At 35.4% G+C, this 22,364-nt stretch overlaps 3 protein-coding genes across 6 annotated transcripts; 2 read left to right on the plus strand and 1 right to left on the minus strand.

Moving 5' to 3' along the window:
- Positions 1-9,501, plus strand: LOC111807296 (mitochondrial Rho GTPase 2-like). The gene is given in 13 exon segments (XM_023692960.1): positions 1-309; positions 1,272-1,554; positions 1,880-2,047; positions 2,049-2,312; positions 2,752-2,820; positions 4,134-4,189; positions 4,586-4,667; positions 7,406-7,617; positions 7,752-7,821; positions 8,068-8,180; positions 8,630-8,780; positions 8,973-9,159; positions 9,268-9,501. Coding segments are annotated over 13 exon segments (1,929 nt in total). The 5' UTR covers positions 1-109; the 3' UTR covers positions 9,342-9,501.
- A 5,787-nt stretch (positions 9,502-15,288) lies between these two features.
- LOC111807297 (protein FANTASTIC FOUR 3-like) lies at positions 15,289-16,538 on the minus strand. Its single transcript, XM_023692961.1, has 2 exons — positions 15,849-16,538; positions 15,289-15,740 (listed from the first exon to the last, which is right to left on the minus strand). The coding sequence occupies exons 1-2, from the start codon at positions 16,361-16,363 to the stop codon at positions 15,419-15,421; spliced, it is 837 nt and encodes a 278-aa protein (XP_023548729.1). The 5' UTR covers positions 16,364-16,538; the 3' UTR covers positions 15,289-15,418.
- A 1,806-nt stretch (positions 16,539-18,344) lies between these two features.
- LOC111807298 lies at positions 18,345-22,168 on the plus strand. Of its 4 annotated transcripts, none has more exons than XM_023692962.1 (5): positions 18,345-18,557; positions 19,688-20,080; positions 20,167-20,250; positions 20,333-20,404; positions 21,879-22,159. In XM_023692962.1, exons 1-5 carry the CDS (start codon positions 18,510-18,512, stop codon positions 22,077-22,079), a joined length of 798 nt encoding a protein of 265 aa, XP_023548730.1. In that variant the 5' UTR covers positions 18,345-18,509; the 3' UTR covers positions 22,080-22,159. The 4 variants fall into 4 exon arrangements, with proteins under 4 accessions (XP_023548730.1, XP_023548731.1, XP_023548732.1 ...); XM_023692963.1 differs by having other exon boundaries at positions 21,888-22,153; XM_023692964.1 differs by having other exon boundaries at positions 18,370-18,557; positions 19,606-20,080; positions 21,879-22,168.
- The last annotated feature ends 196 nt before the right edge of the window (positions 22,169-22,364 follow it).

The raw sequence follows: 22,364 nt of genomic DNA on the forward strand, positions 1-22,364 counted from the left end.
TTGCCTTAGGCGCCATCGGTCCAATATTTCCCACGTCGTTGCCTTGGATCTTATGCCTCCAACGAACTAACTCATCTCTCTCTCTCTCTCTCTGTTTTTTGCTGTTCCAATGGCAGCCAAGACAGGCGTACGTACTAGCGTTCGAATCGTTGTCGCCGGCGATCGAGGCACCGGAAAATCCAGCTTAATTGCTGCCGCCGCCACCGAATCATTCCCTGACAGCGTTCCCGCCGTGCTTCCTCCGACTCATCTTCCCGCCGATTTTTATGCTGACGGCGTCCCGCTCACCATTATAGACTCCTCTTCCAGGTATGGCACTGTTCGTATTTGCGTTTCTGTGGTATCTGAGTGTTCCGGATGTCATTTTGGATAGGGATTCGTTTATGTTTTTCAGCTTTAGGAAATGCTGGTGTGTAATGTAACTTCCTTTTCTTGATTCCTAAAAATTTTCCTTCAACGGTTCAGTAAAAGAGTGCCTGTGTGTTTGAGATTTCTGAGTGATTCGAATGTCATATTTGATATGGATTCGTCCGTGTGTTCAGTTTTAGGTAGTGCTGGTGTTTAATGTAACTTCGATTTTTCTCATAAAATATTTCATTCAATGGCTCAATGAAAAAATGCTTGTGTATTCGTTATACCTGAGTGATTCGAATGTCATATATGATACGGATTCGTTTGTGTTTTTCAGTTTTAGAGAGTGCTAATTTTTAGTGTAACTCTTTTTTTTTCCTTGAAATTTTCATTCGGTTCAATGAAATAATGTTCACGTGTTTGTGATTGCTTAGTGGTTCGAATGTCAAATTTTACATGTATTCTTCTGTGATTTCAGTCTTAGGTAATGCCAGTATTTAGTATAACGTCCATTTTTTCTCTTCAAAATTTTAATTCAACGGTTCAATGAAAGAATGATCGAGTATCTGAGTGATTCGAATGTTATAATTGATAAGGATTCCTTTATTTTTTCAGTTGTAGAAATGCTAGCGTTTCAATACAACTGCCATTTTTTTCTTTCGTCAAAGTTCCTTTTCACGCTGAAATGAAAAGAATATTATTGTATTTGTGACTTCTGAATTCGAATGTTGTATTTGATATAGATTCGTGTATGTGCTTCAGTTTGTGTTAATGTTTAATGACTTCGTTTTTTTCTTTCCTCAAAAATATCAGTTCACGGTAGTGATCATATCCTATTTTATTTCTCCCGTCTGAAGCGACGCATTTTCTCACTGTGATTTCAATGTTTGATTAATTCCTTATGATCTATCTATAATTAGCACGGACAACAAATCTAAACTCTATGAAGAACTGAAGCGTGCGGATGCAGTGTTATTGACTTATGCATGTGATCAACCGATGACACTTAGTCGTCTGACTTCGTACTGGCTCAATGAGTTGCGCCAGTTGGAGGTGAAGGCACCGGTTATTCTGGTTGGTTGCAAGCTAGATTTGCGTGATGAACACCAGCAAGTGAGTATGGAGGATATCGTGGCACCCATTATGAAACAGTTCAGGGAGATTGAAACTTGCATAGAATGCTCTGCGGCCACGCTACTTCAGGTATTTGAGAAGCCATTCATTCTTGTTGCTTATCTATTTATTGAAACTTGCATAGAATACTGCATGTCAGATGTCCATTTTTGTGGGAGACCGTTAAAATATAGAAAAATTAAAGAAGCTTTGAAATGAAAGAAGGGCGAAGGAACTTATCAACCCCACTCCTTATCATTTCCATTTACCTTTTTAGTGTTATCCTTATTTATTGTAGTATATTTTAAAATATCTCATAGTGCTTAAATTTCTCTGTCAATTAAAAGCCGATTTTGCATTCCAGGTTTGTTCCTGGTGAATTTGAATCTTGAAACTCTAAACTACTTGCTCACAGGTGCCGGAAGTTTTTTATTACGCTCAAAGGGCTGTGCTTCATCCAACAGCACCATTATTTGATTTAGAAAGACAAAGTTTGAAACCCCGATGCAAAAATGCTTTGAGAAGGATATTTACTCTTTGTGATNTGCATTTTCTCCCTTTTTCTTTGAAGCTAATATCTTTCAAGTGTTGCACAGGTTAAGTGCTTCAATGCTCCATTGCAGTCTGCAGAAATAGTGGGTGTTAAAAGAATTGTGCAAGAGAACTTACCAAGTGGAGTTAATGATCGTGGTCTTACCCTTCCTGGGTTCCTATTCCTTCATGCTTTATTCATAGAAAAAGGCCGCCTTGAGACTACTTGGGCAGTGTTAAGGAAATTTGGCTATGATGATGATTTAAATTTGAGTGGAGATTATCTTCCAGTTCCATCTAAGCAAGCTCCTGATCAGGTAGCTTTTATTTTCTTCACCCGGTTACCCTTTCATAAAACGAAAATTGGTTTATTATTTTAGTTGAAAGGCCAAATATAGTAGGCTACATGTCAACAAAGGGACTTTTATTTGTAAGTTTCGATTGCTGTGCCGTATTGGGTGTAAGATATCTCTTTTGGTGTCCCTGTCCTATGAACTTATAGATTCCATTTATTTTTCTTTTTAATTTATGGAAATGTGGGGTAGTTGTTTCTTGATACTTTGTCTGTGAAGGCCTCTTGTATCAGGATCCATCAATAGGATTGCTATTAATCCACAATTCAACAACGTATCATTTTCTTGTCGTTTGATTTTTCTTGTAGGTGACTACCATGAATATGTGTTTTTTTTTTTTCCGTTATTACAATTTACTCAACAGATGTTTGTGTATAAGATACTTACTGGATGTTATTGTTAGAGCATGGAGCTGTCAAATGAAGCCTTGGATTTCTTGCGTGGTGTATTCCAATTGCTCGACACAGATAATGTGTGTACTCCCCTACCCAGAGTTTTTTTTTTTTTTTTNCCATTTTTGTGGGAGACCGTTAAAATATAGAAAAATTAAAGAAGCTTTGAAATGAAAGAAGGGCGAAGGAACTTATCAACCCCACTCCTTATCATTTCCATTTACCTTTTTAGTGTTATCCTTATTTATTGTAGTATATTTTAAAATATCTCATAGTGCTTAAATTTCTCTGTCAATTAAAAGCCGATTTTGCATTCCAGGTTTGTTCCTGGTGAATTTGAATCTTGAAACTCTAAACTACTTGCTCACAGGTGCCGGAAGTTTTTTATTACGCTCAAAGGGCTGTGCTTCATCCAACAGCACCATTATTTGATTTAGAAAGACAAAGTTTGAAACCCCGATGCAAAAATGCTTTGAGAAGGATATTTACTCTTTGTGATCGTGATATGGATGGTGCCCTTAGTGATGAAGAGCTAAATGAATTTCAGGTCAAATTCTCCTGTCTCTCTTCCTGTACCCTCTCTCTCTCTCTCTCCGCCCCCCTAAAGGCCGCCTTGAGACTACTTGGGCAGTGTTAAGGAAATTTGGCTATGATGATGATTTAAATTTGAGTGGAGATTATCTTCCAGTTCCATCTAAGCAAGCTCCTGATCAGGTAGCTTTTATTTTCTTCACCCGGTTACCCTTTCATAAAACGAAAATTGGTTTATTATTTTAGTTGAAAGGCCAAATATAGTAGGCTACATGTCAACAAAGGGACTTTTATTTGTAAGTTTCGATTGCTGTGCCGTATTGGGTGTAAGATATCTCTTTTGGTGTCCCTGTCCTATGAACTTATAGATTCCATTTATTTTTCTTTTTAATTTATGGAAATGTGGGGTAGTTGTTTCTTGATACTTTGTCTGTGAAGGCCTCTTGTATCAGGATCCATCAATAGGATTGCTATTAATCCACAATTCAACAACGTATCATTTTCTTGTCGTTTGATTTTTCTTGTAGGTGACTACCATGAATATGTGTTTTTTTTTTTTCCGTTATTACAATTTACTCAACAGATGTTTGTGTATAAGATACTTACTGGATGTTATTGTTAGAGCATGGAGCTGTCAAATGAAGCCTTGGATTTCTTGCGTGGTGTATTCCAATTGCTCGACACAGATAATGTGTGTACTCCCCTACCCAGAGTTTTTTTTTTTTTTTTTTTTTTTTTTTTTTTTTTTTTTTTTTTTTTTTTTTNTTCTCTCCTACTGCAGTGGTATTTGATATTTGAGGTTATTTAACGGTGTTTGCCTTCTTTATCTGAACCTCAAAATTCTTTTGGTTGGGATTGCTAGGATGGAGCCCTGCGTCCAATAGAGCTCGAGGAACTATTCAGTACTGCTCCAGAAAGGTAAGACTTTGTTACTCTAGAAACATTTTTTCACGTTACATATCATCCATTCGTATTAACTTATTGGCATGTCCTCCATTGGACATCAATTTTGTGCAGATTCATTATGGGCATAGCATGCAATTGTATCTTTATTTTTTATTTTATTTTAAACAAAATTTTCTTTCCATCTTAGAATTAGAAAAACTTTGTATTTTTATGAAAGGTTATCACCGAACTAATCTCAATAAACATTTTATTGCAACTATCTAGCTGTTTAATCATGATCAATTTTACTTTGTTGAATATGGATCATATGGGTATAATTCCTTGAAATAATTTGTTTCACTAATACGTGCACGTGTTAATTATATTAACTGCTCTTACTAATTTTTTCTCATTGCCCGTTTAAATCAGTCCTTGGGACGAGCCTCCTTACAAGGATTCTGCAGAGAAAACTGCTCTTGGAAATTTAACTCTCAATGGGTTTCTATCCCGGGTATGTTAATTGTTGCTATTGTTTGCTACATTAACCGTTCCTATTGGTTCTGTAAATATGTGTACTATCATTCTGGATGTAAATGATGGTAAGAGTTGCAACTTTGGAAACCTATAGGTATGTTGGTAAGTGTGAAGCAAACGATATTGTGAAGGCTGAATTTCTTTCTTCTCATCCATTTTCTCTATAAATTTTAAGGATGGCTTCAATATATTATTGTCCATGCTCCCGTGTTTTGAACCAAAAATTTTCATTGCTAACAATGACCCATTTTTTAGTTTTTATATTATCATTAATAGGAGAGAGAAGGTGGATTGAATATTAGATGGAAGTGAGACAAGGAGATTTCGTTTCTCCCTTCCTCTTTGTGCTAGTTGCTGGTGTCTTTAGTAGGCTACTTGAGGGAAGGTCTCACTGAAGGCTTTCAGGTTGGGACTGATGCTGCTCCTCTAAAACTAGTGATATATCGCTGGGGACACCTTATCATACCTCACCTGCTGACAAATTAATTACTATTATTATTTTGTGGATAAAAAACCAAATTTTTGTCGAGAAAGATGATAGATTACAAAGGGGCGTACACAAAAAACATCCCAATAAGAGGAGCTAAACTAAAAGGAAACAAAACCTCAAAGGTGAACGCTAATACCCATGAAGAAGGCGAAATGTAACAAGAGATCAAACCTCCTCCCAAGAACTTTCCAACCCTTTGAAAATCTTCTTGTTTCTCTCGATCCAAATCCCCTAGAAAATTGTAGAGAAGCCAACATTCCATGACAACTGCCCCTTCTCATGAAATGGAGAGCGGAGAAGAACCTTCTTAAGCACATAACTACAAACTCTAGCACGAGCCAAATAAACATTGAATGTCTCAGAAAACCGATTTTGCATTGAAGAAGTGATCTAGGTCTTCAATGCTTCTCTGCTCTTCTCAGGAAGGATGTATGCCTCACAATACGATCCAAAGTGTTAATTCGTTCTGTAAAATCCAACCCAAAAAATTTGACCTACTTGGGAGTGTTAAATTTCCAAAATGACAAAAAAGTGGGCAACTGGTGGGGGATAAAATTGAAGTTATTAACTTCTTTACAACTTGTTTAGAAACTTTGACCTCGGTTGTTGGTGTTGTTTCCCTGGTGCTGATCTGTTTTTCTTGAAGAGATAGCCAAGGAGTAGAGTTGGGGAGTGGTCCCTTGAATATTTGTGTCCTCTTTTAAGGTATCCTTGAAAGCAAGGATTTCTATTGGCCTATGGTGGAAAAGGTTTCAGCAGGCTTAGTAAAGGGAAGAAATCTATGTTCTTAAGAGGAGAAACTGACAGCCTCACTCATACTAAAACAATTCTCCCAGCCTATTATTTTCCGTTGCTTAGTTGTCAAGAAGAATAGTAGTTAATTTGAGACTTCCTGGACATGGTAGAAATAGATGACCAACCCACTTGGTGTTAACTAGAGTACGGTTTCTCCTCCTTGGATATGCCAAGTGGTTATGAAGATTCCCATTGGGAGTTGAGACTTCATGGGATAGATTTATTGCTTGCATTTATGGTGACGAGACTAATTGAACAGTTCAGTTGGACACACTCTTGCATTAGGTCTAAAAAGCCCTTGATTCTCCTTTTTCTTTTCCCCCTGTTTTTGATATCCACAAGCATTCATGTTAGCTTATGCCTCAAGTGATTTCCTTAGACCACTACTTGATCATATGACATTTAGTTGACAAAAATCTAGTTGGATTTTAATATTGTTGGTAGGTGCCACTATATGATTCGAACCAATGTTCCAGGAGTGCTTTTACTTTTTTCACTTGTCGTAGCCTTGGTTCTCAATTCTTAAACGAAGAAATTTCTACTTTACACGTATTGTTAGGATATCAGGGGCCACATTATCCTTACCCGTTGGCTAAGTAATTTGTTAGAGACGTGTTTATATTTGTTTGTTTGTTATTTATTTATTTATTATTTTTTTGTAGGAAGAAGTGGTTATAAATAAAATAACTTGGGGGGTTTAAGGACAAGGCAATTTTGAGGAATGTTTTTGGGGAAGTTTAGGCCTCTCGAAATGTTTGGAATATCGTAGTTTTCCTTTCACATATCAATAGCATTTCCTATCAAATAACAAAATATCAGGACCGATTGCTGATCACCTTTTACTCATCTGACGTTGCATGCTAAAGTTTTGGTGGAAGTTGCTTAAACTTTTTCGGCGTTTGGTTCCCCTTCGCTTGGAGAATTGACAAAGCCCTATAGTTTCTCCTTCTTGGTCAAAGCTTCAAAGGTAAGGTGAGGACACTTTGGCTCAATGCCTTTGGGGCCATTTTGTTGGAAGTGCTTTAGAGAGGAATGAGAGAACGTTTCGAAGGTTTGTAGAATATTATTCTTTGGTGGCCTCTTTTTGGGAGTTCTTTATCTAATTCTTTCTGGAACTATCCCATGACGTTTTTATTTTGCCAATTGGACTGTTTTTTTGTCCAAGAAGTAAATAAAATATTACTCGGCAGTTTTCTATGCACAACCTTTGCTGCAATTTCTTTGGCTTGAAGATTTTAGGTATCTTTTCCTGTCTTTTTCATTCTCATTCCATCAATAAATTTACTGTTTCTCATCTGATAAACTATTAATATTTCCATGAAGTTATGTCTCCCTTATTAACTTCATTTGTCGAATGAAATAATATTTTGTTTCTGATAAAAATCTATTGATCTATTATGACTAACCGTAAATCCATTATGTGATTGCAGTGGGCTCTGATGACGATACTGGATCCTCCACGTAGTTTGGCAAATTTAATATACATTGGATATGGTGGTGATCCAGCCAAAGCACTCCATGTTACTAGGAGAAGATTGGTTGATCGCAAAAAGAAAAGAACCGAAAGGAATGTGTTTCAATGCTTTGTTTTTGGTCCTAAAAAGGCTGGAAAGTCTGCTCTTTTGAATACCTTAATTCGAAGGTCTCATTCCTTAACTGATCACTTCTTTTCTCTAATACCACCTTGTCAGCTTTATTGCTCAACCATTTATAAATATGTTCATTTTCCATCTTTGAGTTGCCTTTTACTTTTCTTTTTCTTTACTCTTGTTACAGGCCTTTTTCAAAAAACTATAGCTCAACAACTGAAGATGGTTACGTTATGACTATGCTGGAAAGTGCTCAGGTGGCAACAATGTGTTTTTATATGATTTTTCTCTTATTCTCACCTTCCCTCAAAGGGGGGGAAAAAAAAGAAAAAAAAAAAAGAAAAGAAAAAAAGAACCCCATCTTTTGAGTTTCACAGCTGAAGCATAGAGTTTAGTGCTTTCATATTATTAATATTTACCTGTTATAGTATAGTTTTCATAGTTCTAAAGTCTCAATCTATTTGGCCTTTTGATCATGTTTATTGTACCGTTTACATTATTAGGGAGGTCAGAAGACACTTATACTGAGAGAGATACCTGAAGATGGCGTCCAAAAATTTCTTTCACATGAAGAGTGTTTAGCAGGATGTGATGTTGCTGTCTTTGTCTATGACAGGTGACGTCATTTTGACTAGATTTTCATTGGTAATATGACAAAAAAATATGAAAGTTTCCTACCATTTCATTTGGGGTAACTGCAACTTTATGAGTTGAAGATTGGCTGCTTGAGATGCGTGAAATATGCTACTTTTGGAAACAAAACTTTTGATTAATGTTGCTTAAATATGACTTGTTAGAATTTGGGTTTGCTAGTATTCGGCTTAAAATGTATGTGATCTAGGATGGTTAGAAACGTGAGCTTTAATAAGTCGATGCATACTTTGGTACATCATATTCTTATGTCATCTTAATTAAGATAATTAACATTAATCTAAATGCTAAAATGCTATTGATTCTTGATGAATGTAGTATTCACTATCAAGGTGGATCATCGTGTCTGAACTGTCAATTATGTTTCTTCCTCTAATACAAAGCTTCACTTCCATATTGATTCACTCTCTTCAGTTCAAATGAAGATTCATGGAATAGATCAAGAGAACTACTTGTTGAGGTTGCGAGGAAAGGAGAAGTTAGCGGCTTTGGAGTTCCTTGCATTGTTATTGCTGCCAAGGATGATCTTGATACATCTCCACTTGCCGTGCAAGACTCAGTGAGGGTAGGCTTACCATTCTTGCCTTTATACGTAGTTCGAACTTTCATGCACGGATTTCTTTCGAAGTACCTGCTCTTTAATGTGAATGGATGAAAGAAATTTCACCCCTTTTTCTCTGTTTTACATCATTGAGGCTTACAAACGTACTTTGCACACTGACTAGAATATTAATTTAACTTCAGTCATCTATTTTAGGTTTGTCAGGGATTGGGAATAGAAGCACCTATACCTGCGAGCTCAAAATCAGGCGACTCGAGTAACGTATTCAATAAAATTCTGAGCGCTGCAGAACATCCTCATGCAAACATTCCCGAAACAGAGAGAGGGAGGAACCGTAAACGGTATCACAAACTCTTTAATCGCTCTCTGATATTTGTCTCAGGTACGTTTGTGGTTCTTCCATTTCTTTTACAGGAGAGAAGAATAGAAACATATTACAAATGTTAGAAAACTACCACCTTGCTGACTTCTCTTCTGTTGCAAATTACAGTTGGAGCTGCTGTGGGTGTTATTGGACTAGCTGCTTTCCGTGCATACGCTGCCAGGAAAAATACCTCAAATTAGCTGCAAGAAATCAACTTACGTGGTCGCTGTCAAGTACTGCGATAACACTGTCTTATTTTCTTTTTAAGTTCTACGTCTTTTCTTTGTCTAATTGATTTCTCTGGTGTAATCTAGAAGCATATTTGGTTATTTATAGAAATAATATTTTGCTATTTTCTTTCGAGTTGGGATTTAAGTTTCGTATGCACCAAATCATTCATCCAATTTTTGTTATTTGTTTCAAATTATATCTGTCTAACTTGTATTTATGGACCAGAAGGATTTCAAAGAGGACTTGAGGCTGGCTGTCCTGCAAGTGGAACGAGTTTGTTGAGGCTACCAGTTCTCCATGTAACTGCGTTATTTAAAGCAATTATAATAATGCAAAGATAGATGCTGCTCTCTGATTTTTTTATGGCTTTGTGCTTTATTTTTGGTACAATTATGCAGTCTAGTCCTTTATCATGATTTATTTTATTTTATTATCATACTTAGGACTGGTTTGGAATGACTGAAAGTGCTTAAAAACATTCTTTTTATACTTAAAAATACTTTTCTAAGTATTTAAAAAGTCATTTCAAACAAGTCCCTATTTTACTAATGTGAGTGAGCATGTCTATTCCTTTCTTGGAAATCCATCTTCTTAGTTACTTGAAAAGTAGTAGTTTTCATTATTGAATCGAATTATGTAATTGTTCTCTCTTGCCGTTGTTTTCATAATTTCCTTCATTTTCCATGAGTTTAAAGTTGTACCATTCAGAAAAGAATTTCAATAGTTCAATTATGATTTTATATCGATTTCTTATATCTTATCCTAATATGTGCATCCATTTCCAGGTTCTTCCACCATGATTCATTCATGTGAGTTTCTCCATTGCTGCCATTAATAGTTTGTCCTTTTTCTTCCCTGAATTTTTTTATCTTCATGATTCTATACTACTGTTCTTCATTTTAATTATTCTCTTAAGAAAACGAAGAACAAGACGATAGTAAATTATCGACTACTAGACTTATCTCGAGTAAGGAACACACTCTCCTATCACTTATTGGTTTCTTGTATAGTATTTTGTGTAAGTTAGGACCCTATTTCTTACATTAGGCTCATAACACTCACGTTACACTCATCTCCATGGAGGTTTTGCCCATTTGAAGGCTAGCTTTTGAAGACGACTAACATTTCGAGTTTTTTAAACTCGAGGCTTGAACCAAGGACTTTGAATGGTATCTTCAACATCTCTAAGCCCTTTTGAATCTTCAATTAAAATCATTCAAGTGTCTTTTCCTTATATTTATATATATATTTTTAAAAGAAATGCTTTCATATAATCCTCATGAATCTCTTTCTTCTTTATCTTCATTGTCTTGGATAAATGAAGGGCTATCATCAAAGTGATTAGGGGAATACATATACAGGTATATATGATTGTATCATACCTCTTCAGAATTTTAAAGTTATTATCTCCTACATAGTATTTCTTACACAGGTTGCCATCATTCTCATCGCTGAACTGGTAAACATCTCATTCAAATTTTAATGATTAAATTATAAGTTTAGTCTATGATAACTAAATGAAATTTCGTCTGATTTGACAGTTTTTAAATTCATTTTTTTTCTATAAATTGTGTCTTATAATAGTCATGCTAGATGGCTCCAAATTTGGCTGCTTATTTGAGAAACGCAAGGGTTTATAATTGTCACCTGCTTCTCATTTTTCAAAAACTTTTTGGAACTGTGTATAAAATTTTGGGAACAACAAAATTTAATTTCTTGTCTTTATTCATGTTTCCAATTTTTTTCTAAAATACAAATAAATATTTAGTTTATCATTCTTGACTTATAAAAGGGATAACAAATATTTTAAATATATATATCATACAATATTTGGATAATCTTAAAAATTAATTTTCATGTATAATTTTTTTCGTTTTTAATCTAGATTTTAAACAAGAAATTTAAAGATTACAAGAAAATATTTAAAAGTAAAATTTGAATGCTGAGGAACAAGAACCAAATAAATAGGGGGGCTTAGGGAAATTAGGATATACCAAAAATCTGTTCTTACTTATTACTGCTAGTAATTCTCTAGATTCTCCAACTTTCTATACTTTGGCTTAGAGTAATGATATCTGAAATTGTTTTCTTTTGAATTCTGCAAATACACTGCCATAGTTAGCGAAAGCACATACAGCATCCACTTGCCTTTGCTTCTTTCTGATTGTCTTTTTCTGATCCAATCCTGCCTCTTTTCCATTCATGCTTCATTGCCTTTTATTTGCTTGCTTGAAAAGAAAAAAAAAAAAAAAGAAAAAAAAAAGAAGCAAATTTAGATGGATATGATAGATTATTCAATCTTTGATGTTTTTTTTTTTTCTTTTCATGTCAATGAAATTTCTATCGACACAATAGTATTTGTTGGTGCCGTCTCTTTCTATCTATGCAAATAGCTTGTGATAGAATATCTTAAATTTATCCCGACCAATGTGGTTGCTTTGGAATAGCTTGATTTAATAGAATTTTGATGCATGCCATTTGTTTTTTTTTTTTTTTGGTCACATTTCAACCACGTAATAGCTTGGCATGCATGAAATGCATTACATTACACACAAAATAGATCCCAAATCCAAGCCATGAGAAATGGCACAATGATTGGTGTTTTGGATTGTTGTGTGCAATGAAATCCCACTTGCTCATATGATAATTGTTGGATTTGGGGAATCTATTTTGGTATCCCACACTTACACCAATCATCTTTTAACATTGTAGACAACATATTATTTTTGTTTTGTATTTTAAAATTCATTTCATTTTATTTTATAAGAAAACTTACTTAGGTCTTAAACAATCATTTTAATGATGGTAAAATAATGTGTATGTTAATTAATTAAACAATAATTTGTAGATAATTAAGAATATGTTACCGATAAATATAGATATGTATGACAAAAAAGAGAATGGGGAGATTTTTTTAAAAATAATATGATTTGTGATGGATTTGTAACCCTAAATTCTTTGAGTCCTAACGTGAAACTAATGGTTCGAGGTATATGTTGGTAGTAGGGAGAAGCATTTTAACGTAGTAAAAAAGTGTAATTTTTTTTTTTATTAATTTTGAAAATCTAGCAAATATCTATCAAATAATTTATCGATATTTTTATAAAAAATTTCATAAAATTAAGGTCTCACATTTCTCTCTCGAGACATGTACATATAAAACATCGAAATTTATAATCAAGTGTCGTCCATCCCCATCATTCCCCACAGCATCTCTCTGTACAGCACAGTTCTGCAATGGAGATTTTGTTTTTCTTTGTAGCATAGCTTTCAAGAAGATATGGGATATTGTGGTTTTAATTTCCCGACAAAGTAAATAATAGCCATTTTTGTGTTGCTTTTTAGATTGATTCCCATCGAAATTCCCTTTCTAAGGCTTTGGATTTGCATACCCAACTTGTTCCCATCAAATCACCTACTTCCTGCCTTTTAATATTTTTTTGTTGAAAAATTTTATATCTAGGATCGATTAGGATTTACGGACATACTTTGTTGTCTCGATACGTCGATAATGTATTTGCAAATGCTTAAAGAGAAACATTTTTTCTGTAAACAGAGAAGAACGCTAATTACGTGCTTAAAAATAGATCGTGTAGAGAAGTACTTGAACGCTATTTACATGTTTACGTTGTTTTTGAAAGAATGTTGATATCACGGATAATAAATGAAATTAGTATCCATACTTCATGCTTGAGTAGAGCTTCAAAATTTTCTGATACCTAACAAGCTTTTTTTTTTTTTTTTTTTTTTTTTTTTTTTTTTTTTTTTTTTTTTTTTTTTTTTTTTTTTTTTTTTTTTTTNGCAATCCACTGTCCTAGTTGAGTTCATACTCAAAAGTTGAATTGTTTTTAGCCCAAAGGAGAGAAACTTTAGGGTATAGCTTTATTTGTGGTGGTAATAGGCATTATTTTACATGACTCTAGTCACGGTCGAGCATGCATAATACTGACGTATAGGTTAGGGGTGTCGGTTTTGGTCGAGTTTGAACATTGTTTAGACCCAATTCAATTGTACAGGTTGTAAATTTTTTCTAGTCCATCTCGAGTAGGTTTATTGCTTCTATATGTTCGATTCTACTCTTCAGAGTTTCTTAAGACTTCGCCATGATCATATTACCTCAAATCATGTCGTGTGAGTAAGTGACGTAAAACTTTAAAATAATGTTTTTTCGTAATCTAGTTGAGAAAGAATATTTCTAACGAAAATAGATTTTTGAGCAAACCCTAATTTTAAACGAACTTAAAATTTTTATCAAATTTTAAACCGATCTCGAACCTAAGTTGCACTCTGCTTTTTAAAAAATCCCGCTAAATTTTCAACCTTAACTTTTATTCATTTTGCATGGAGAAATACGACAAAGAAAAATGAGGGAGAATGAAAATGGGGCCTCTTGGCCACCAGCAACCCTTGACTTTTTAGAGAATCTCGCTCCAAATACTCGGATTAGGTCGATGACATGTATCCCGACTTCAAACTCTATAAACACAAATTGGCTTTATATTTGTGGTGGGCTTTTCAACTATATTCTATATGGCATACCAAGAAAAATGGGACAATGACAGCTTGGGCATTCAAAATCACAAGAGATTTTTAATAGAATTGAAAGCTTTATTCATATTATGTGGTGGGTTTTGCTCTCTAGTTTCATGGAAAGGGAAGGAAGGCCATCAAAACTTGGCTTTCTTCCCTCCATTTTTTAATTCTTTATCTTATATCTGTTTGTCTGGCTCGTAACGTGTTAGTCATCTCGTTCGTTTAATAGACATTTCGTGTCACTATTTAGCGTTTTAATATGTCAAAACTCGTTTAGAAACTTAATAAGAAACGGGTATCAAAATTGATCCATACCTAATTTTACGGGTTTTTAGGGTTTCTTTTAAAAAAATAAAAATTAATAATAAAAATTATATTTTAAGAGAAAAATTTTGGATAATTCGAATCATAATCATAAATCAGCTATCCAATTTTTGTCTCGAGATGAAAAATAAAAACGAAACTCCCAATTACAAATTGAGTGTTACCAATGGTCAGAACCATTAAGAGGTGTCACAAGCTATTGCCACACAAATTAATTTTTTTATCTAGAGTTTGTGTAATGTTTTTATTTCTAACATACGACAGCTAGACTAATCAGAAGCTGACACATGACAATGAGGAGAATTCTATTCGTTAACCGTAGAAATACGATCAGGGTCATTTGGATATTATCGTATTGAACGTATTGTAGATAGGAGATTACCATCGAGTTTTTTGACTAATGGGACGAGATTATTGGATGAATTTCAGTAGATTCATAGATTTAGATTGAGATGATGAACGATGAATGAACATTCATTAGGTTTTTAAAATTTGTTTCTCGTATCTTTTTTTCAATTTAAATTGAAATAATCGATTTTGTATACAGTGATTTTGATGGTAGAGAAAATAGACGTATGTGTATGATATGACGTGGATCTAGAAACCTTAGCACATGGATGATGACGGAGATCTTAGACCGAGCAGGGATGAGGAAATTTTCTCTACCCCGTCCCCGTCTCCATTTCCTATTTGAATTGTCATTCTTGCGAGAATTTTCATTTATTTTTATAGATATCGAGGCAAGATTCCTCGCAAAAATTTAGAATTCTCGGCAAATATATATATATATATATATATATATATATATATATATATATTATATTTTGAATATAATTTCTATTAAAAATATAAAATATCATAATAAATTCAATAATATTTCATAATTACAACTATATACTCGGATGGGACATGGATTTTGACAAAATCGAGGGTCGAGATAAGAACGAGGAATAAAATCTCTCGAACATTTGGGACAAAGATGGGGAATATAATCTCTAGATAATTCTTTCTCAAGTCCTCGCCGGTCCCGCCGATTTAATAGAATTCTTTATATTATGATTTTTTTTAAAATAATTAATTTCATTAACGATAATAACTGTTATTAGCATATTTTAAAATAAACGTACAAAATGTATCATAAAAGGCATCATAGTCAGAATCAGAGAAGAGAATTAAAAAATAAAGATGTTCAAGTGGACACCAAAAATGGCTCCCAATTCACCAATTCTTTTCTCCCTCCTCCGCTACCTTCCTTGCACCGCCGCCCCTTCCGCCGCCGTCCGCCGCTCTCACTGCTCTCCTCCTCATTCTCTCCCTTCTCCTCCGCCTCTTCTAAATTATCAGAACCCTTCAGCCACCGCAGCCTCAGGCTTCCCCTGCTGCGCTCCACCTCGAAACATGGCTGCGCCGATGGAATCGACACCGCTTTCAGCACCAGCCGCCCACCTTCCCGATAAGGCTTCACCTTAACGCCGATTGGCCCGCTCATCGACATCAACGGCGGAGGATAACTAAAGATTAAAAATGTAATTAAATGATTACTTATAGGTAATTTATCTGCAGAATATGCTTAAAAGATTAAAATTACTGTAATTTATTGAGTATTGTTATAATTTTACCTCGGTTTGGCGATTTTCTTCGCTCGAAGCCTTGAAAACTGCACTGATTTTTCGCCGGAGACAGACGACGGCGACACCTCTGTTTCGGATGAAAACAGAGTAATCTTCTCGTCGCTGCCATCGTTGCCGGTTTCACTGCCCAAGCTCTCGGTGCACATTTCGAGGCTCTTCCAACTGAGGGCCATCGTCGGAGAATATTGCTTCGCCGGAGGACGGCCATCCAGACCCGACAGAGCTTGGAGAATACTCCACCCACCAACAACACTCCCACTGCCATTTGAGGCCGCCGGAGAAGCTTCGGCGTCGGCGACGATGACGGCGGTGTCATTCTCTTCCATTTCTAGAAGGGTTTCGATTGGTGGGTCAGAATGAGTTGCAGAGAGATCGGAATCTTCTTCCGCCGGCGGCGGGGAAGAGATGGATTTGGAGGGAGTTAATTTGAGTATTAGAACACGTGGTTCGATTAGGCGAGGCTCAAGACATGATTGCAAGGCTTGATAGATACTCGACGACATTGTTTTGGAGTATCAAAATTGCAAACTGTAAACAGAGTAAGGAAAAGATTGAGATTTGGGTATGAACAAATTGTGAAAAAGATTGCGACTTTGAAGCTTATATGAACTAAGAACACAAAAAAAGAGATGGGTTTTGGTTGGAATTGATGATACTTGGCTTGTGGAGCACACAAAATTGACTTCAATATGAACAAATAAGTGGTTGAGGGCAACAATTTATAAGGAAAAAAGAAAAATTATGAATATTTTAATTAATTCTTGCTCCTCCTATGTGGACAAGAACATAACAAAAAGGTAAAGGAGAAAATATAGGCAAAATGTTTGTTGTTCGGTGGCAATTAGCTAGTGGGTCGTAATCCAAATTCAGCACTTGATGATACTAACATTTTCTTGCATCTTGCAAATAAAGTCACGAGCTAGATTGGGTTGAGTTAGAAAAATCTTTTGAATCAACCCAGTGGGGTTAGTGACCGAGCAACCCGAATAAATTTTACAACCTCATCTAACCCAACTCTCTATTTTCAAGTTGGGTTGTCAAGTTATTCTTTTATTATTATTATTATTTTAAAAAATCTTATTTATCTCCGCTAAAATATCATATACCTCAAATATCAAATAATCACAAATCACGACACATTAATAATATTGACTACAAACGTCAAATATTCTTAATTTTCATAATACGATATTCATATAACTTGCTAACTCGATCAACCTAAACTAATCGAATGTTAAAAGGCTAATTAAATTACAAATTTAGTCGGTATTTAGTTTCTCCCCTATTTCGAAATTTATAAAATGTTTATATCATAGTCCAGATGTTGGGCTAAAGCCCATCTAAAATACCCAAATTTATAAAATGAGTGGATCATAGGCCAGATGTTGGGCCTAAAGCCCATTAAAAATACCCAATTTTATAAAATTTTGGATCATAGGCCAGATGTTTGGGCCTAAAGCCCATTGAAGATACCCAAATTTATAAAATTAGTTTGGATCCTAGGCAAGATGTTGGGCCTAAAGCCCATTGAAGATACCCAAATTTATCAAATGAGCCTAGATCATAGGCCAGAGTTTGGGCCTAAAGCCCATTGAAGATACCCAAATTTATAAAATTAGTTTGGATCCTAGGCAAGATGTTGGGCCTAAAGCCCATTGAAGATACCCAAATTTATCAAATGAGCCTAGATCATAGGCCAGAGTTTGGGCCTAAAGCCCATTGAAGATACCCAAATTTATAAAATGAGTTTGGATCATAGCCAGATGTTGGGCCTAGTACCCAAATTATGAAGGTGTATGATGTTTAAACCTTCTTTGGCTTATGTCCTATTTTGAGCAAAATTTATATTATAATCATTAAAATATATATATAGTATATTATTTAAATTACCATTTTTGAAATAAAAAAATGTTAAGATAAATCATGCCATGTATTTGTTTATAACAATTCAAAAAGAAATATCATTAAATTCAAATCACATATTTTAATATATTATACACTAAATATTAATAATAATATCTATAATCCATTAAATATGGAAGAATACATTAATATATTATTTCCTTCTATATTTAATGTATAGACTAAATAAATTAGTGGAATCAAATTTAATTATAAAATAAAAAATTAAAATTTAAGAAAAAAAACTTGCAACACATACTTAAGTTAAGTTGAAAATCTTTTGTATTAACTCGAAATCTTATATTAGTTGAGATGTGATCCAAACAAGTCGAATAAAGTTTACAACCCAATCCAATATTTTCAGGTTAGGTTGGGTTGTGTAATTATTTAAAAAATGTTACTTATCGACGATACATGATTACTAACTAAAATTTTGTTCAAATATTAAATATATATGAATTGGGTTATGGTTATAAACATTTGTAATATATAGGGTTAGATGGTAACCAATTCCATCTTATTTTGAAGTAACATTTAAAAAAAGTTAAGCTAAAATCAACCCAAAATCTTCCGTACATTATTGGAGGCGCCATAATCGTGGGCTTCAAATGCTCAGAACTTCTGAAATTTGAAGATTCTATTTCCGGAAGTGATTGATAGCTCACGTTATTGGGTCGTTCTCATTCGATTGAAACGTTATGTTTTGATCGGTTATTGTTTAAAGGGTTTTTTCGCTGCGGCTACAAGATGAGGAACAAATCGCAGGCGGCAAAATCTGGGGAGAATGCAGAATTGGTATGTGATTCGACTCTTATTCTTGTTCTGTTTGTTTCTGCATTTTTGTTTCGAACTTTTAAAGCTGTTTGTGTTTGAGAATTTCTTGTTTTAAATTTGAAGTTGAAGCTAGTAAACTCTTGGTAGTGATGAAAATCTGAAGAACTTAATGATCTTAATGATCTTTCCCCTTATGTAATCTTAAGTGGATAGCAATGGCATAGTAACGAACTATAGACTCACATAATGATCGGAGAGGGAAACGAGTGTCAGCGAGGATGTTGGGCCTCGAAGGAGGTGGATTGTGAGATCCCATATCGGTTGGAGAGGGGAACGAAGCATTCTTTAGAAGAGTGTGGAAACCTCTCCCTAGTAGATGCGTTCTATAACCTTGAGGGGCAGCCCGGAAGAGAAAGTCCAAAGATGGCAATATCTACTAATGGTGAACTTGGACGGTTACAGATGGTACCAAAGCTAGACACCGGGCGGATTGTGAAATCCCACATCGATTGGAGAGGGGAACGAGTGCCAATGAGGACTCTAAACTTCGAAGGGGGTGGATTGTAAGATCCCACATCAGTTGGAGAGGGGAACAAAACATTCTTTACAAGGGTGTAGAAACCTCTCTCTAGTAGACGCATTTGAAAACCTTGTGGGAAAGTCCAACATTAGCTATGTATGCTACTTGGCCATGTTCTTTGTTCAAGAACGTTGCATCAATACCCCGCTCATGAAATCTTTATTGGTTGTTTGTGCTTGTGAGGGTCAATGTTTTAGACTTTATTTTGAGTATCTCAACTTTCATCCTTGCCCTGGGCGTGTGGTGTTGTTGTAACAGCCCAAGAACACCCCTAACAAATATTGTCCGCTTTGAACTTTCCCTTCAGAGCTTCCCCTCAAGATTTTTAAAACGCGTCTAGTAGAGAGAGGTTCTACTCCCTTATAAAGGTTGTTTCGTTCTCCTCCCCAACCAATATGGGATCTCACCATTGCATTTGACACGCTCCTATGCTTTTTGTGTCTATATGCGCATTACCTTTATCCTTCTCTCGTGTAAATTTCGAAACAGTAGAATAACTTGTGCGTTTCGAATCAATCTGCTGAGTTAGTACTTCAAAATCGAAGCCTGAAAAGATCATTCGTTTTTGCAGAGCACAGAAGCAACACACGAAAGCACAATGACACCATCTGAGAGATCAGAAGGAGGTACCAATCCATCCTTGAAGAAAGTAAAATCACCATCGACCAGTCGAAGTTCTTCAAAAAAGAAAGTGAATACGGTCTCTATCCGTCGATCGGAGCGTATACAAAATTCTACGCCTCTAAACTTCAAAATACAAAACGTCATTGAAGAGATTAATCTTAGTGAAAGTGATAAAGAAGATGAGTTACCTACTGACCATGAGAAAAGTTCTCCATCTCCCAGCAAAGAGAATGGTTGGTCAGAGTTAATGATGGGGACAAGGAGGTTTGAAGCTAAAATTGACTATATTCTTAAACTATTCGAAACACATGGCCATACCTTAGACTCAATAAAGACAGAGGTACAGACCATTTTTTCTTTTTTTTTGGTTCTTTTCTGTTGTGTTCTTAGGTTGAATGATTTTGCTCATTAATTGGTGAATGGCAGGTAATCAAACGATCGTTCTTAACCGAAACGGTACCTACGCCCGATATGAACTACAAGAGCATGTATATAGCTTCCCAGAAAAAGGTTCTCTTAGTGATATCCATCTTCAAATGTTTTTGATGCCAACTTGAGCTCATTAAAGAACCAACTATTTGGTTATGTGCAGATTGAAGAACTAGCTGAAGAAAATCGAGTGCTTACGAAAAAGTTGGAGAATGCTCACGAACGATTCGAAGCGGTATGTATTATCGAATTCTACTTCTGCTAGCTATCATGGTTATGATCTGCATGGACATTGTTTTGTTTTTTTTTTTTGTTTGTTTGAAAAGGAACCGAAGAACTTTTGTTGATAGGATAAAAATGTCCATAAGAAAGTCCCAAAAGAGCCTTAGAACTAGTAGACAAAGCGCCCAGCTCAGTTATAATAGTTAGAATTGTATAATGACTTGCCTACAAAAGAGGGTAGCAAAAATATTGCTAGCGGATATTGTCCTCTTTGGGTTTACCCGTTCGGATTTCTCCTCAAGGTTTTTAAAACGTGTTTTCTAGGGAGAGGTTTCCACACCCTTGTAAAGAATGCTTCATTCCCCTCTCCAACTGATGTGGGATCTCACACTCCCCCCTCCCCTTTCAGGGCCCAGTGTCCTTGCTAGCATTCGTTCCCCTCTCCCGTCGATGTGGAATCTCACAATCCACCCCCTGAAGGGGCTTAGTGTCCTTGCTGGCACACCACCTGATGTCCACCCCCTTTGGGGCTCAACATCTTCGTTGGCACACAGGCCGGTCTCTGGCTCTGATACCATGTGTAACAGTCCAAGTCCATCGTAGCGGATATTGTCCTCTTTGGGCTTTCCTCAAGATTTTTAAAACGCGTCTGCTAGGGAGAGGTTTTCACACCCCTATAAAGAATGTTTCGTTCCCCTCTCGAACAGTAACAATCTCTCCTTTGGTCCATTTCGTATAGCGATTTTAGCCCTTCCATTCCAAACCAACCGAGGTTTTCCTTTGGTCCATTACGTATCGTCATCAGTCTCACAATTTTAAAACACATCTACTAGGGAGAGGTTTCTACACCCTTATAAGGAATGCTCCATTCCCCTCTCCAACTGATGTGAGATCTCACAATCCACCCCCTTGGGGGCCAATGTCTTCACTGGCACACTGCCCAGTGTCTGACTCTATACCATTTATAACAGCCCAAACCCACCGCTAGGAAATATTGTCCGCTTTGGCCCGTTACGTATCACAATCAGTCTCACGGTTTTAAAACACGTCTACTAAGGAGATGTTCCGTTCCCCTCTCTAACTGACGTGGGATCTCACAGATTGTCTTTTAGACCTTTCTCGATCAAATAGAGTCCAAAGGCATGTAATCTGGTTGAATTTGGTCCTTATTATACCAAAATATTCTCAAGAATATCATCTGATTGAGCATTTTATATTGTTAATTTACATGCATCATTTTCTGAAAACAATGTGTTGCCGTCACTAATGCTCTATTTTGTGTTATGTCCATGTCTAAAGTATGTCATGTCTCTGACTTTTTAACTTGTTGACTTTCTAATCTTTAAGCTAATTGATGTTTAGTGCCTAAAAAGTTTGTTAATTATTTACATGAGTTTATACAATACATGGGATTAGCAAACCGATAGCTCGGCATAAGCAAACTCACACACCGAACATAGACATAACGATACTTATTTAGTTGTAAGACTGTGCAGTACAAGAACGGGAATCGTGATGCTTTTGAAATGTTGGAGAAGTTGAAGGACGTTGTTTTGATCTCGAACGGTTTGAGAGCTTCTGAATCGACTCAAGCTACGTCTCAAGTAGAACTCGACAAGGTTCCAGGTCTCGACGCTGGCAATGTACCTCCTTCAAGCAAGAGAAGGAAGCTCACTAAACAAAAATGAACTTGAATATGAGTTCCCTCTTGATGCTTATAAATCCTCCTGTTTGCTTACTCTTTAGTTAAGACTTTCTTTGTGTTGCTTGTTTGTTGGACTCTACAATAGAACGGTGCCCTTAAAATATATTAAATTATAAATTTAGATTTTTATTTTTTTGTTCGGATCTTCAATTTTTAATTTTGTATCTAATAAATTTAAATTTTTTTTGAAAATTTAAATTTAAATTTTATTTTTAATAAATTCTTAAACCTAATAGGTTAGTTAACTTTAAAAAATAATAAAATATAA

This window comes from Cucurbita pepo, chromosome LG12, assembly GCF_002806865.2.
Source record: "Cucurbita pepo subsp. pepo cultivar mu-cu-16 chromosome LG12, ASM280686v2, whole genome shotgun sequence".
Lineage (NCBI taxonomy): Eukaryota > Viridiplantae > Streptophyta > Magnoliopsida > Cucurbitales > Cucurbitaceae > Cucurbita > Cucurbita pepo.